Source organism: Crassostrea angulata, chromosome 7 (assembly GCF_025612915.1).
Source record: "Crassostrea angulata isolate pt1a10 chromosome 7, ASM2561291v2, whole genome shotgun sequence".
In the NCBI taxonomy this organism is placed as follows: Eukaryota; Metazoa; Mollusca; class Bivalvia; order Ostreida; family Ostreidae; genus Magallana; species Magallana angulata.
Genome location: NC_069117.1, coordinates 4,998,883 through 5,015,267, shown reverse-complemented (window position 1 = coordinate 5,015,267; position 16,385 = coordinate 4,998,883). Strand labels below are relative to the sequence as shown.

Here is a 16,385-nt window from a genome sequence, read left to right as displayed (position 1 = left end):
AACAACATACATTTCAAAATCTGAAAATCGGATACCAACAGCGTGTGTTGCTTGAGACGCATGTAAAGCAGATAAATATAATTAATTACCTTTTTACTCTTTCATATAGCAATGGTTCTCCTGATAAATGCGTTGGCGCTTTGATTTTTTTTAAAACGTCATGTAGCATATGACAGAATGGTCTTTTTTCTTAATTCTGTTTATATAGAAAATTTTATTTTCATCAAACGTCACTAATCTTTGACATTCTTGTTCATCTTTCAACATTATACAACTAATAACTGTTGCAACTTGAATAAAATTGTAATATTGTAGGTTTGAAATGTTGGTTTTTGTAACGTGTAAGAAAAGACGCTTGTTTCTTTTAACCAAACTAAGATTCGCCATGTTAAAAATCAAAATAGCGTATTAATGATTTTTCAAACACCAAAATAACAATAAAACATTTGATACTATATTTTGTTAAGTGAAAAGTTCTTTGGTTGTTTTATTAACACGTCTTAAAAAACAATATTTATAGATGGTAAATTTTCATGCATTTTTAATATATGATACTTTTGGTCAACTGTTTACTATTGAACAGATGAACAGTGTTATTAATATTGCAAGAAAAAAGTTCAAAATACATATTCGTATCATTTATTATTTAATCTAAGAGACAAAAAAACTTTTGAAATATGCTCATGATCAATTGATTAACATCATAATATTCAAAACATATAGATATATCAAATAAGTATCATTGTGATTAATTTCATACAGTAATTTGTTGATACTGTATACAGGGAAATATTGGTCCCATCTTAATTTCGTATTTTGCGCCCTCGCTGTCAGCAGGCTAATTTAAAACTTTGGCGATTCCAATGGCTCAAACTATCCCTCTTTGAACAAAACTATGTCTGGGAGAATTCAAGACGGGCGGATCAGTTTGCTAGTTTAAAACGGCGAAAGTTACACGAAGCATAAATAAAGCTGTAGACAGGTAGGAATGAAATATTAGTAAGAGGATTTTTTAATCAAAATTTATATTGATTAACTTTGAATTAAACATTGACTTAGATATAAAGAAATCAAATTATTTTTTTCAAAACCAAAACATATTTATAAGTATTAAACATAAGCCAATACAATAATCAAACCTTTACTACTCTAACGCTTTATACGAAAAGATTTAAATGTTTATTAATGTATCCAACACATACAGTAAGAGACGTCATTAATAATCAGTAAGAGTACGGATTTCACATTCTACTTGATCTCGCTCTTTCTGAGAATTTAATCCGGTTGGCGGTTTTCTGGCAAGAGTTATGCGTCTAGTGGATGTGTCCAGTTTTTGGAAATAATGGGCAACTTTGTCGTCTTCGTTTAAGACATTTTTCTCTTGTGAAAATTCTCTCCTATGTTTTCGTTGAACGGGTGGCTCTTCTATAGAGATAGGCACTATCTGCCTTGTATTCTTTTTCAAACGAAAAGAATGTGCTAATAAGTCATTCTGCGGCGATGTTTTATCGACCATTGGAGGTGTATATCTTCCCGATGAAGAAAAATCATTTCTCGTTGTTATCCTATTACCGCCGTTCGAAAAAGTGCGTTGTACTTCCAAGTCATTTGATTTTTTTTGTACTCGTACTTTATCCTCTGCTGTTGCAAATTCCTTCTTTAGGGCATGAATTTCTAGAAAGTACCTTTCTTCGTATTTTATTTGTCTTGTTTTTGGATCTAATCCACAAACTTTCCTCTTGGTTCCTGCACTACGCATATTCTTAAAACAGCAGCGGCAGATAAGATCTTCAATAACAAGAATGATAGAGAGCTGTTGTATTCGCCATTGGGGAAATCGTTCTTCTGACACTCTAGAACATGTTTGAGACATCATTGCAATCAAAGCATTCAACATAAGTATATATGTAAAGGTAGTAAAGACTGTAAAGATAGATATTGCTACCCATGGAATTCGTGCAGAATACAACACCCCTATATCGTCGATCCCTATCCCGAGCTTAAACATTGCCATCATCGTTCTTCCATACGAAGAAAAATCTTCTTCGTCTGTTCCCCTGAACACAATGTACATTCCAGCTGTAAATGAAAAAAGCCCAAAAAGAATCACCAGTCCAAACCGGAGAAGATCACCGGTGATTACACGTTTGATAAGTTCTGTGAAGAAGCTGAATTTTTGAAAGGGTGAAAGGAAAAATACGTTCAACCACCAGCCACAAATAAGTGCAATGATTAAAGGAATGTTGTCGTGTTCTTCTATTAAGGACCAAAGAACATCAATGACCATCGTTATAGATAGTATCAGCATGGGAAATATATATTCCATATTGTGAAAAAAGTAATTAAAGACATTCTTTTTACGGAACTTAGCAATCATTAAACAACATACGATAAAGCCATAGATTGAACCTACACTAAACGAATACCATTGAAAAACGCAAACAACAGATTGAGACGTGGTGGTATTGTTACCTTGCACACTTGGAATCCTCAGTTCAACATTATATACGCTATACATTGTTAATAGTATCATTGAAACATAATGAAGTATCATTCACGATATAAACCACTTATTATATCTGTTCCATTTCATTTTTATGATATTCTGAACTGGCGGTAACTCTATGATGCGATATGCGTCTTTGCTGTCATAGTCACTATTGAAAAGCATTTCCAAGATGGATTCTGTTTCAGGATAAGACCAACAAAAGGCACAGTTTGTTTGATTTGACTGTACGATATTTCTTGCTATTCCGTCGAAGTTTTCAGGGATAGATTTGGATTGTTTATGGCTTTGCGCCAAGTTTATAACGCTGACAGTATCTATTTCTGTGATGTCATACTCTTTGACATCAAACAATCCATCATTTGCACTGATATAGCAGTACACATTTTTTAGATTAAGAATTTCTTCGAACAGTTCCGTTACTCCGTGCTTTGCGGAAAGTTGGAGAGGCGTCAAGCTTTCTTTGTTTTTCACAAGCCAAAGGAGGGAGTTAGCCTTTCGGTGCATATCATTTCCGAAATGGTCAAACGTGCTACTGTCGATTCGATGTTTGTTTTCCAGTTTCTGATTTATATGTTGCATCATCTGAATAATGGTTATTACTTTCTCTGGGTATGTTGCTGCGTATTTAACTAATGAATGCAACACAGTGTCTTCCTCTTCATTTTGAATGTTTAAATCAGCTCCAAACTCCAACAAAACATCAACTATATCGGTATTCCCCGTCAGTGCGGCGACAGTTAAAGGAAGTTGCCCCATCATCACCGTGTTCACGAACCGAGATCCTGTTGCGCGAATGTGCAACAGAGTCGACATCTCCTTTTTCTTATATCTAATGCCAACTCTTAACATTTCTTGAATTGCTTCTTTGTTGCTTTTGGTAATTGCCATATGTAGTGCTGTCTGTCCGTGAAATATTGGTGATTGCTCCCTTGACATCAGAAGTAAATCTGGACACATCTCCGATAGATTTGTAACTAGAGCTATATCATCCAGGCTTTTAATTGCCAAATGAAGCAGGGTTTCGCCTTGCTTGTCAGGGCTTTGGTACATCTTCAGCCAATCGGGCTTCTTCCGGTCCTTCAACGCTTCTAGTCTCGCTTTTGCACTTATAATATCTGCATTGATAATATCTTTTCCTAGTTCAAAAAGAACCTTTTCAGAGTTGTTTGTATTTATCAGTTCTTTTGTGGAAGTTTTTATGTGTTCTAAGCGGTCTTGTTCTATTTCCCGTGATTCTACACCCATTGTTGAACTTTCAACATTTTCTTCCTGATCTTTTTCTAAATCATCTTCATACTTTTTTATATAATACAGTCCTTCCATTTCGCAATGTTTGCTGTTTAAAAAACAATAGAATGATAAGGTAAATATACTCCTAGTAATTTAGTTTTAAGAATCAAACAGAGAATGCCGGATTTTTATCACAATTTCATGTAGGCTACAAATGTTTGAAAAATAAATCCGACAATTTAAAAATCGCGAGATGTGCTTCTCGCGATTTTACGTGGATATTAATTCCTTGCTTTTAATTAGAAATCTAAAGTAATTAAGTTTATCAGATCCATATTATGTTTTGTAAATAAGATTTTTTTTAAATTCAAAATTAAAGCGTGAACTTTAACAACACAACCTAATATTCTAACCTAATACGTTAAGTAAAAGTAACCGAATACCAATAAGTTTAAGTTAATATATGTATATTATTACAAATTAATATAAAAGTAATTTGATAGACCCTACCACATCCATACCTTTAAGTACTTGAAAGCACACTGTCAATGGAAGTACCGTAGGTGTATGTCTATTTTTCATGTTGAGTGGAAATTATCTTTTAACTCAAGGTCGAAGTACATCAAATGCAATCTACTACGTCTCACTATACAGAAAACAACTTCATACTTAACAACTACAAACATTGGTGTAACTGTTGGTATCGGGAAACAACATATGTTGTTTGAATATTTTTTCAAAATTTTGTTTTGTTTAAAAGTTTAGTTTTGTTTATAAATTTTATCTTTTATTTGCTGTTCAATACTTAAAAACGAATTGTGACATGCCACTACCTGTGATTTTGTTATCTAAAAACCATTACATAGAATAATATGCGATTGTATGATTTTGAAATTAACTTCTTTATATAACAAGTCTCCAATAAAGTATGTGCTCCCCTCATTTAGAGATCTGCGGCGTTCATTATTTTATATAGAAGCTAGACAAAGACCCCTTCTATTAGATATTTTGCAAAAAATAATGTTGCATGCAATACATTACAAAAACACATTTTCAACATTTACCAGAAGGTCAGAAAAAGTCCTTAAAAGAAAACTATCTGGAGCCGATAAAGAAATAATAACAATACATATATCTTTCCAGACATTTTTTTTTGCCAAGAGGCTGAAATTTAGGCTGGTAATACAAGTTATACATAGTAAATTTCTGCGATGACTTGAGAAAGCCATCAAAAAACCTAATTTTCAAGGTAAATTAATGTTTAATTTTTTACAACAATAAAACAGATTGAAAGTTTTATTTGATTATTATAAACAGTTCAAAATGGGCAAGTTTGCTGTTCCAATATTTTTTTTAACAAGAATCCATCCATATTCTCTATTAGGCCTGAAAGACAAATAAACGAAGTGGTGTTGGTGAAAACAGCAGCAGAGCCCGGATCATACATACAGTATAGACCTTAGGCCAAACAAGCATTAGTACTGTTCTGTGTTTAAGGCTATATATGACTATATCTGATACTTATAATAAATTAAATACAGCAAAGTACTAAATCTTATTTAACAATATTTATTTAGATATTAACCAAAATAAGTATGTAAATGATATGTGAACCACGCTATTTTTTTAAAAACGGTGTGAGATTCACTAGTCAGTAGTTATGCATTCTACAAAAATCATGAAAAACAATTGAAATGCAATTAATGCTCTCAGTGTGAGGTAAATACATGGAAAATGAGTAGTAAATTATAAAGTGTTAAGCCGAATATATATTTTAATAAACTTGTATTTCATAGTAGATAATTAAACTTATTACAAAATTAAATACAAAGAGCACCATTTGAATTTGGAAATATATAAGATTTCAGTACTGTACGAGGGTTGTCCCAAAATAGCGTAGACAAGTGGCGTTATTCAGCTAATCAAAGACACATAAAGATAAAACTTGTGCCACAAAGGGTTTTAGTAATTTGCATTTAAATTATGTTTTGAAATCAAATATTGTTTGAGATTAAATAAGTTAAATAAATGAATGTTGGATCATTAATTCGACATGAACATTTTTGACGTCGCACATTTCGCCGCCATACAAAACTTGTTGTTACATATTATTCATTTTCTCAAGAAATTCATAAATTACAGATTTGAATTTTTCAGTATTGTTTGCCAAAGGGCCGTTGAAGAAAACATAGAAATCTAATAAAATTGCAATGAACAGATTTTAAGTTATGTGTTCTGTCTACGCTATTTTGGGATAACCCTCGTACTCTTGCTTTAAAAACTGGTTGAATATCATATTGATTTTTTAATCAAAAGGCATTACATTATAAGATCACTGTGCCCATTTCTATTGCAAATTTATCATCTGAAGGTTGCAATGCTGTATGGTAAATATGCTTTTGCGTTTTCAGAAAATCTAAATCAATCCACAATACTTGGTCAAAGTACGTCAAATGATATTGGATACTTAAAACACAGATAAAAGCTTCTTTTCAAAAAATATCTTAGTTTTTAATAAACATTGTCGGCATTTAAACTCGCATCTTCGACCTAAAGGCGAAAGTGCGAAGGTCAATGTGGCCCCATCGGAACACCATTCTTCAATGAGCTTATGTAGAACTGCAAAATATTCTTTGAATGAGTTTTTTAATGAATAAAATCGAATCAGGTTAATTTTCAATTCAACAATACATTTTATATCTGTATATTCTATATTACGAAAGCTCATTAAGGCCAATTTACTTGGAAAATTAATTTCTATTGCGTTTAAACGCAAAGCTACTATGTTTAAATGCAAAGCTTTGCGTTTAATCGCAATTCGGTTTGCGTTATACTTGGCGATAACAAACAGTGTTCAATATCAAAAGTCCAAAGGAAAAATATAAAACAGGAGAAAAGCAAACACGAACCTCTAAACAAATAAGAGGTAGGATCAGGTGCCATGGAAGAGTGATCACACTCTATATCCTCTGTATCCCCATTTCTGACTCAAGGATGCCAATTTGAGCTCCCTCATATTGGAAGGGGGGTGCTAAACTTTTAAGACGTATAACGGTTCCTGTATACTTTGGTCTCTTTTCCGATTAAAGGATGTCAATTTTGTCTCCTTCATATATTAAAATCTTATATAAGGGGTTGTCTAATTACAAAAATATTGAATTTGAATCTACATTACCTGAGGTTGCGTTCTCTAAAGTTAGATCTTTTCTGGGCAAATGGTTTTTAAGATTTTTTTTAAAATTCTAGATATTCCAATGTGAATTTTGTCCCTCTGTCACCTTGTAATCCAATCATACCCAAGGGATCATGATTTGAAAAAAAAAACTTAAATTTCCCCAAACTTTAGGATGTTTTAATACAAGTTTCAGCGTTCCTGGCTGATTGGTTTTTGAGAGGTAGATTTTTATATATCTAGTCCAATATTCCTTTGTAAATGCGTGGCTAATTTAGCCATATAGTGAAAATGTATTAAATCTTAGAAAATCTTCCTATTACTCCCACACATGTGGAGAAAAACTGAATGCATGGTTATGATGTCCACAAACCCCTCTACCTTAATTGGAAAATTCATGGCCCCTGGGTCAGGGGTTCAGGTAGTAGTGGGGGCAATATGGCCATTTAGTGTTAATGCATATAACGTTTAAAAAATCTTCTTCTCTGCAGACACAGAACACAGAATAAAAACTAACTGCATATTTAGAAAAAAAAATTATCCTATCATCTTTGATAATTTTTATGTCACGTGCATGTAAGGCAAGGGTTATGGTTGGGAAGGGGGGGGTATGCATTTGTCTTATTATTTTATTCTGCTCAGGAATTTCAATGAAAGAAATGAGTTTATTTACATGTTTAGAAAAGAAAAAAATGAAGCTGCCCATCGAAGTTATCGATAAGATATTGTGAAAGCATTTAAAAAGAGTTCACTGAAGAGGAGTATAACAGTTAATGGAGTTATCTTCCCTTGCTTTTTTATAAAGGGGTTATCTTCCTTGGCTTGTATATATGTAGTAATCAATAATTAAATATAGTGTAATTCAGAAGTTGTATGATCAAAATAGTTATGCAGGTATTTTTATTATTTGAAACAAAAACAGCCTTCATTTCTTTGTAAATAAACAAGTAGACTTGTTAATTGTAAAGTAATAAGTAGTATACTAGCCACCTAATTTTAGTTTATCTATGAAAACATGTAAAATTTAAACCTATCTAGAAAGTTAACATATATGAGAAAAGAATTTGAATTGGATCTGAGCACCTTTTCATACACTCTGTTACGATCTTAAAGTTTTGTGCTACGCTATAGGGTTAAGAGTCCTTTTCGAAAAAATTTCAGGCAGTGAGGTGGATGTCATTGCAATATTATAATCATCTACTCCATAATGAAACTCAATTGAATGCATTTATGTGACTCCTCGACTATTTTGTGAATGGGCTATGGTATTCAGGTGACCGTTAAGGCCTATTGGCCTCATGTTATTATATCTAAGTAAACCCCAACAGACTGCCCTACTGGTCGGGCAGACTGTGTTAGTTCTGTCTTACCAGTGGTGACCTCACGGACATCGTTCAGGAGTTATCTGGTTTTTCTGCGCTCCTGTTTTTATATTTCATTTTAGGAACCAACGCTTTCTGACAAACCATCATGGTTGTTATTCAAGGACGGCAGATGCCCTTCAAGTTGTTTGCTAACTGCGGATTTAGGCTTACCAGTTGTGTTCATATTTTTTATATGGACTGTTAAATTCTAGTACAAGTATGTTCTAAGATTCGCCGCCAAGAGGTGTTTATCCGTTCCCAGGGTAAATCTCGTGGTAATAGCCTTCATACCTACATATTTTGTTTTTATACAATTGAAGCAGATATGGCCATTATCGCCAATAAACTCATTTCAAATAACATCATTTTGTTAATTATTCTGACACCATATATTATAGTTACATAAGCAGTAATTGGTATTTGTATGCATATCTACTACAATCAAAATGAAGAAAGTGTCTTAATTTTTTTTTTCTAAAACATTTTAATCGTACATTAATTCATCTCAAACTATGCACTCTGGTTTTATACACAATATAATGTATGATTATAAAGCAAACTTTTACATAACAAACATGTATCAACCATATAAGAGGCATGGTCACTATTTAATTAAGTTAAATACTATTTTTCTGTTTCTATTAGTTACAAAGCTTTAGTACTTCATTTCTAATGATCAAATGAAATTTAAGAGTAAGTCGTTGAATTATCGACAAGGTAGAAGACTCACAGGTCTTGTAAACAGGGCATGTGTCCTGTTTTTGTTTACATACATGTAGGTTTACTAAACAAGCTGAATTTTCAATCTTCTTTTTCCTTTAAAGCATGAATAATCATTTCTTAACATTTAAACTATTATTTTGGGTCAAAAACTGGAATTTTTAAAAACAACCTGTAAAACATAGCAAAGACCTGTTATCTCTGGAACTTATAACTCAACTGGTGATGCTTTAATTTTTGTTGCCTATTAAAAATGCACGCCTTACTGAAGCATTGTAAACATTATAATTTGGAAGTACATTATTGACCAAAATCGTGGCCATGCCTCTTTAACAACATTCATCAGCTAAATAACCAAACATGTTTCAATAAAAAAAAAATATATCTTTTAAAATGTAAGAAGGTTAACGACAACATTTCACGTGAAATCCCAAACGTGATATGCCATTCCCTTGCTGTAAAGCACAGAAAACAACGAAGCATGAATCAAAAATACTCGCTAAAATGTCTTATCTAATATTAACAATAATTGTTTCGGGGGTTTTTTCCCCTACAATAACATCACAGACAAATTCATACACTTATGATTTCCACTTTGAGATTCATATACATTTTCTAAAATGACCTACTAATTTCTTTCAAGTGAAAGAATCAGTTATATTTCAGATTTCATACTCAGATGGTCTTTTGTCTATCAAGCGGTGATTTAGCTAGATTAAGATGACAGGTCAATGGCTCAATATCCACAACAGGCGAATGTTGGTTTCGAGTTTCCATGCCATTCTCGGAAAAGGATTTTCCCATCTGCGATACTAAAGTCGGTTTCTTAGATGAACGTACTCTTGGTGATACTGGTCTAAACTTTTTTGACTCTTCATTTTCTTAGTTAGTGTTCATTTCATCTAAATTTTCTAGACGCTTTCTTTTTTTTCCCTCTTTTGACTTACGATGACTGTACGGTTGAAAAGACCCAGAGGCTTGAACGCCCGTCGTATAAATCGAACTTTGTCGAGCTGGGAAAATATTAGAGGAAAGAGGATTTGTAAAAGTTTGACTCCTTAATAGGTTTTCCTCGACTATTGATTGTAGGCATAGTGTTTGCCTTTTGGCAGATTTTTTGTTTATAGATGTTTTGTCCTCTTGTGTCGCATATTCCATTTGCAAGGAATGTATTTCTAAGACATATCGCTTTTCTTTTTTCTTCGTCCTTGTCATTGGATCATAACCTTTTGAAGTTATTGGTGTCCCTACACATGACAATATATACTCAAAACAGCAATAACAGAATATATCCTCTATTAAGAGAACAATAGACAGTTGTTGTGTTCGCCACTGAGGAAACCGTTCTTCTAGCACAAGGGAACATGTCTGTGACATCATCGCAATCAAGGCATTAAGCATGAGAAGATATGTAAAAACTGTAAAGACAATGAAGATTGTAACCGCTACCCACGGAATTCGGGCAGAATATAGTACGCTTATATCGCTGATCCCAATTCCAAGCTTAAACATTGCCATCATCGTACTTCTGTATGACGAGAAATCATCTTCGCCTGTTCCTCGAAAAACGATGTACATCCCAGCGGAGAAAGAAAACAATCCAAATAGAATAACTAGTCCAAATCGGATAAGATCCCCGATGATCACCTGCTTAATTAGTTCTGTGAAGAAGCTGAAATGTTTTATTGGTGAAAGAAAGAATATATTCAACCACCAGCCGCAAATCAAAGCAACAATAAGTGGAATATTGTCGTGTTCTTCTATTAAAGACCACACTACATCGAGGATCATTGTAACAGATAAAATTAGCATTGGAGTAATATATTCTAAATTATGCGTAAAGTAAAAAATGATATTTTTCTTTCGGAACTTAGCACTTAATAAACGAAACCCAATGAAACCATATAAAGAGCCACAACAAAATGATACCCATCGAAACCCGTATACAAAAATTTCAGAAAATAATGAGGCATTATTTCCATTCACTGTTTGAATGCCTAATTCAACGTTGTATACGCTATATATAGTGAGAAATATTATAAAAAGATAATGAAGTATCATCAACAACAGGAAAACCCATTTATAAATGTCCCATTTCATTTTTATGATATTTTTTACAGGAGTTAACTCAATAATACGATAGGCATCTTTTCTGTCGTAGTCATATCTGAATAGCATCTCTAATACCGATACAGAATCGGGATTGAAACAGCAAGGCCCACATGGCGTTTCATTTATGTGAAGTCTTTTTGTAGGTTCTCCTTCAAACTGTGGAGTTGTGTTTTCTGGTTTGGAAGCAACTCGTTGTTCACGTCTGTGATCTGAGGTGCGAATAATGCTAACATTGTCTATTTCTGTTATGTCGTACTCTTTAACGTCATACAACCCATCGTTTTCTCTGATAAAGCAGTAAACATTTCTCATGTTAATTATCTCTTCAAAAAGCTCAAAAACTCCGTGTTTGGCGGCAAGTTGAAGTGGAGTCATGTTCTCTCTATTTTTCATGAACAAAACAAACGAATGTATGTGTCGACATTTATCATCTTCAGAGTTGATATCTATGGTTGTGTCGATTTGATATTTGCTTTCCAGTTTTCCGGTAAGATATCGAAACATTTGAATGATAGCCATTACTTTTTCTGGGTATATTGCCGCATATTTAACTATAGAATGGAATACGGTATCACCCTCCCCATTTTGAGCATGCAAATTAGCTCCATAATCTAAGAGAATGTCAACGATCTCGGCATTACCCGTAAGTGCAGCCACTGATAGAGGAAGTTGTCCCATCATCACAGTGTTCACAAACCGACCTCCTGTCGCCGTTAACTGTAATAATTCTGACATTCTGTCGTTTTCTTTCTGATGGACAACATCCAGCAGTGTTTTGGTCAGTACAGCGTTTCCCTTGGTAATGGATATATGAAGGACTGTCTGTCCACAAAATTTCTCTTGATCTTTGACTTGTGAAGTAAGTAACTGAGAACATAGTTCTGCGAGCTTTCTTATGAAAGATTCATCATCAAGCTTCTTGACTGCTAAATGGAGTAGAGTTTCGCTTTTACTATTATAGGATGAATACTCTTTCAGCCATTCAAGACTTTCTTTTCTTTCTAAAGTATCAAGCCTAATATTGGCACTCTTAACATCTCCGCTTTTTATATCTTTTGCAAATAAAAGAAGAAATTCTTCTTTTTCACCGCTATTAATCAATTGCGTCGTTGACTTTGTAAGGTACTTCGTTCGCTCCATGATGAAAAATTTTGCTAGACCTGAAATTAACGGCTTTTTTAAAAAAAACACAGAAAATAAAATTCAGCTTTGTGATATTTTTCGATCAAAATTTTCTGTTGACAAATTAAGACACATTTTCTGTAAGCACTTTTCCGGCATTCATAGAAACCGATTTTGCCGAAAATTTTCCAAGATAAAGACCTTATCAAACTGTCATAAAATAACATGTCAAATTGTATATATACTGACCAGTTTCTATGGGAACTCGACCCAAAGTTTAAATGACATGATACAATAAACTTGTCATTGCATGATCTGGTCAATATGGGTGTCAGGAGTCAGGGTCACTTTCCCCGTTGTATCTAGAATGAAAAAAAAATTATGAAGAGAAGTAACTAATTAAATTACTGAGAGTACTGAAAGACGAGGTCTTGAAAGTTTGAATTTGTAATTGTCCTTGATTTTCTCGAATATGCTCACAGGGGCTCGTCACGAAGTTTTTTCAACCTTTTATATATACCACCTCTATACTATAAAATACACAAGGGAGGAATCAAAACTCGAAAAAATCGCTACCTCCCGATTTCGGTCGCCTCGTATTAATTCTTCTCGGACGTTAAACCCTGCACTCTAGGTATCATTAGATCGGGAAAGGACCATGGTTTTTAGGAATACCTGCAAAATTTAAACATCGGCAACAATTTTAGAAGTTTTCACGCATTTTCTTCCAGTTTACTCTCCGGTGACACTTTCTTCGATCAGATGTTGCGCACCAAATTTATTCATGCGGTCTCATTGGTTAATTTTGTTGATCAAGATAAATCGTACGTTGACTCGTATTTTAGAGGGATATTCAAATGATGATTCATATTTATGTAGAAATATTTTAACAATACCTCGGACGTTCGGTAGGACGTGACTATGTATTTCTTGCATCAAAGCAAGTTTGAATATCGTTTGAAAATCCCTCTAAAATACAAGTCCGCGTACGAGTTATCTTGAGCAACATTGAATTGACCAATGAGAGCGCGACATCTGATCGAAGAAAGTGTCACCGGAGAGTAAACTGGAAAAAAATGCGTGAAAACTTCTAAAATTGTTGCCGATGTTTAAATTTTGCAGGTATTCCTAAAAACCATGGTCCTTTCCCGATCTAATGATACCTAGAGTGCAGGGTTTAACGTCCGAGAAGAATTAATACGAGGCGACCGAAATCGGGAGGTAGCGATTTTTCCGAGTTTTGATTCCTCCCTTGTGTATTTTATAGTATAGAGGTGGTATATATAAAAGGTTGAAAAAACTTCGTGACGAGCCCCTGTGATATGCTTCCAAAAATTATGAATTTTAATTAGTTGTTTCAATCTACGTTAAATTGGCTTTTTGCAATTGTCTAATACTTTGTCTAAATTTTACTCAATCCCAGACTTCATAATTTTAGAAAATTGACACAACGGTATTTTATGTGAAATAAGACACCAAGGAACAATTTTAAAAATTACTACTAACCGAGAAAATCAAAACAACTATATCAAGGTTGATAATGTAAATCATTAGATTTATTCAATTTTGTGATCCAAGAGAAAATTCACAAGTCGGACGGTATCCGTTATACAATGTTTATGAAAAAACCCCAAAATCTCAAACTGCTGAATTAATAAACAAAGTTAACATTTGTATACCGATAACAAACACAGGCACCTGACGTTAGAAATATTTCTTTTAACAATAAGATTCCAAGTACTCTAACAATAAAAGGGTTTGTCACGGTCGCCATTTTGATTTTTTAGACCGACATATCTGACACGATTTTCTTGCAGCGATTCATGCAAAATTAATAGGTAAAAATAAATCCGTTCGCCACTTACTACTTTTTGTGTAAACTCGTGCATCACCTACACGAATTACGATACAACCGTTCTGTTCATTAAAAATCATACTCCGAAAATCAGAGACATAAATAACAGAGATTGGCAACTTTGCCATTAGCGTGTAAATGTTACGGGACCGACCTTACTTTGAGAACTACAAGTGTAACAGCAATCTTGTATAAGTCATTAAGTTTGAACCTGATAGTGAGCACGAACCTGTAAATGTGTTTAAGCATGTTTTATTTACGAAACATATACAAAAAGTTTAACTCTTTATTCAGCTTTTAAATTACCTTTTGAAAACGTATTGACTTTTGGTTATGGTAATGTAATGCATTACTTCAAGACAATTAAGTACTGGTAATGGTAATTTAATGTCCTAATTTGTGAAGAAATGGTAATGTAATGCATTACTTTACAATGTAATTCACTCTAAGCCTGATTCCAACTAAGCCAGACAGCATGAACATTAACATTTAACTTGGTTCTTAAATCTATAAGATTGTATATATTATTTGATGTATTGGTCACCCAAAAAGCATAATCTATATAGATTTTGCTTACAATGCATTGTTCAAAATTTTAATTCAGTTTAATTGATTAAAGAGCCAATGAACGAAAAGGTAAATTCAGATTTGGTTTTATTTTCTATGTACAAAATTCCTTTAGAGACGAACAGCAGTCATACTGCAGGTAGACTGGAAGCCAATGAAACATCTATTTACTATGTAAGACATCTGTGTATAATCCGTCCTAATTTTAACTCCGGCTTGTGCATGAAGTTCGGTAGTATCAGGTGAAATATTGTCAAAATAAAATTCACAACTTTTCAAAAATGATACATTGCGTTTGGGAACATTACATTCGATTCAACCTTCAACCTCTTTTATTGATTAATGAGCTCGAACACCAACTGAATTGTCAACGGCGTTGTGCATTCAGTTACGTAACTCATTCCACATTTGAACCCGAGCAGGAATATTTTGATCAATAAAACTATTTGTTTATTTTCTAAATAGAATTTAATTTATACACCGAGGACTTAAAAGATTTAATGCGTGTTTTTATAATATATATTTACTAATATGCATGAAAACTTTCTGCACTATTTTCTTACGCGTAGACTCAATTCATGTGTTCTACGCATGCCTTCTGGTTTGAGACTTCGGCTGACAGTAAACTAATAGACGGGGTCACGTGACCCCGTCTTAAAATGACAATGAATCGTCCCCAGGAAAACACTTATTGAACATGTTTAAAATGTTTTGTTGGGTCCAAAGTATCATAATCAGAGTTACCTTTCTTTCCTCCAGCTAATGAAATTTTTATATATCTTTTATCAAATAATAAACATTCAAAATCAGTATCAAATACATGACAATTGGATAATTTCTTAATTGAATGCGTTCATAATACAAACATAAGTATCTGTATCTAGACAGACATACACAACATTTATTTAAATTTTAACTTCATGAAAGTATTTTTTCTGCTGAGAAATAATATTTTACGCATATACATTTGTATAACTCCGGTGTCGAGTTCTGTATAAATCAGACATTCTGATTGAGCCATTCCTTAATTAGAGCAAAAATTTTAAATGGTATGGAACAATCTGAGGAATGAAATATTATGCATTAGGAATGTAATAATAGCAAATTAACGTGCCTTACTAAATATTTGGATATTTCGATGAAAATATATGGAAATTGTCTGCATGTGTAACCTGCAGGAATTGTAAAATTTTATTATGTAAATATTGCATGTAGAAATAATATGTTTTACGGTGCGACCGTTGGGGCGAGCGCAGCAGGTGATCAAAAATGAATTATGATAAATCAATAAAAATAAAAGTAGTGACGTTAATTAGCAAATGAATTTGAATGCAAAATAAAATAAACATACCTATTTGTCCAGTAAATTTTCATTATGCATGTCATAATTCATAAGATTTTTTATTTATTTATATACCAATCTGATTAAAATCAGATCTTTGTAACGCTCCGAAATTCTGATACGCTGAACAAAGTGTAGCGACATCAGAGTTTGTCGGAGCGGATCAAAGATCTGATTTTAATCAGATTGTTTATATATACTGGTCGCACGCCAGTATAGAATCTCAGATGAAATATTGTTGAATAAGATTTTAACATAATGTACATTGCAGTTTATTTCCTCTTTTCTTGCAGCATACATTTTTCTTAAACTTACAAATAAAAATTGACTTATCACAGATCCCCCCCCCCCTCCCCCGGTTTAAATAAAATCAAATTTACGTATAAAAAATG

At 33.2% G+C, this 16,385-nt stretch overlaps 2 protein-coding genes across 2 annotated transcripts; both read right to left on the bottom strand.

The window, feature by feature from the left end:
* Window positions 1-701: 701 nt before the first annotated feature.
* Window positions 702-4,443, bottom strand: LOC128156182 (transient receptor potential cation channel subfamily V member 5-like). Its single transcript, XM_052818224.1, has 2 exons — window positions 4,261-4,443; window positions 702-3,845 (listed from the first exon to the last, which is right to left on the bottom strand). Exon 2 carries the CDS (start codon window positions 3,830-3,832, stop codon window positions 2,555-2,557), a length of 1,278 nt encoding a protein of 425 aa, XP_052674184.1. The 5' UTR covers window positions 3,833-3,845; window positions 4,261-4,443; the 3' UTR covers window positions 702-2,554.
* Window positions 4,444-9,700: 5,257 nt separating this feature from the next.
* Window positions 9,701-12,247, bottom strand: LOC128155930 (transient receptor potential cation channel subfamily V member 5-like). The gene has a single exon (XM_052817827.1). The coding sequence runs from the start codon at window positions 12,245-12,247 to the stop codon at window positions 9,878-9,880; it is 2,370 nt and encodes a 789-aa protein (XP_052673787.1). The 3' UTR covers window positions 9,701-9,877.
* Between the last annotated feature and the right edge of the window lie 4,138 nt (window positions 12,248-16,385).

Bases quoted from the DNA above. Each gene is read 5' to 3' on its own strand.
- LOC128155930 (XM_052817827.1), bottom strand. From the start codon at position 12,247: ATGGAGCGAACGAAGTACCTTACAAAGTCAACGACGCAATTGATTAAT.
- LOC128156182 (XM_052818224.1), bottom strand. From the start codon at position 3,832: ATGGAAGGACTGTATTATATAAAAAAGTATGAAGATGATTTAGAAAAA.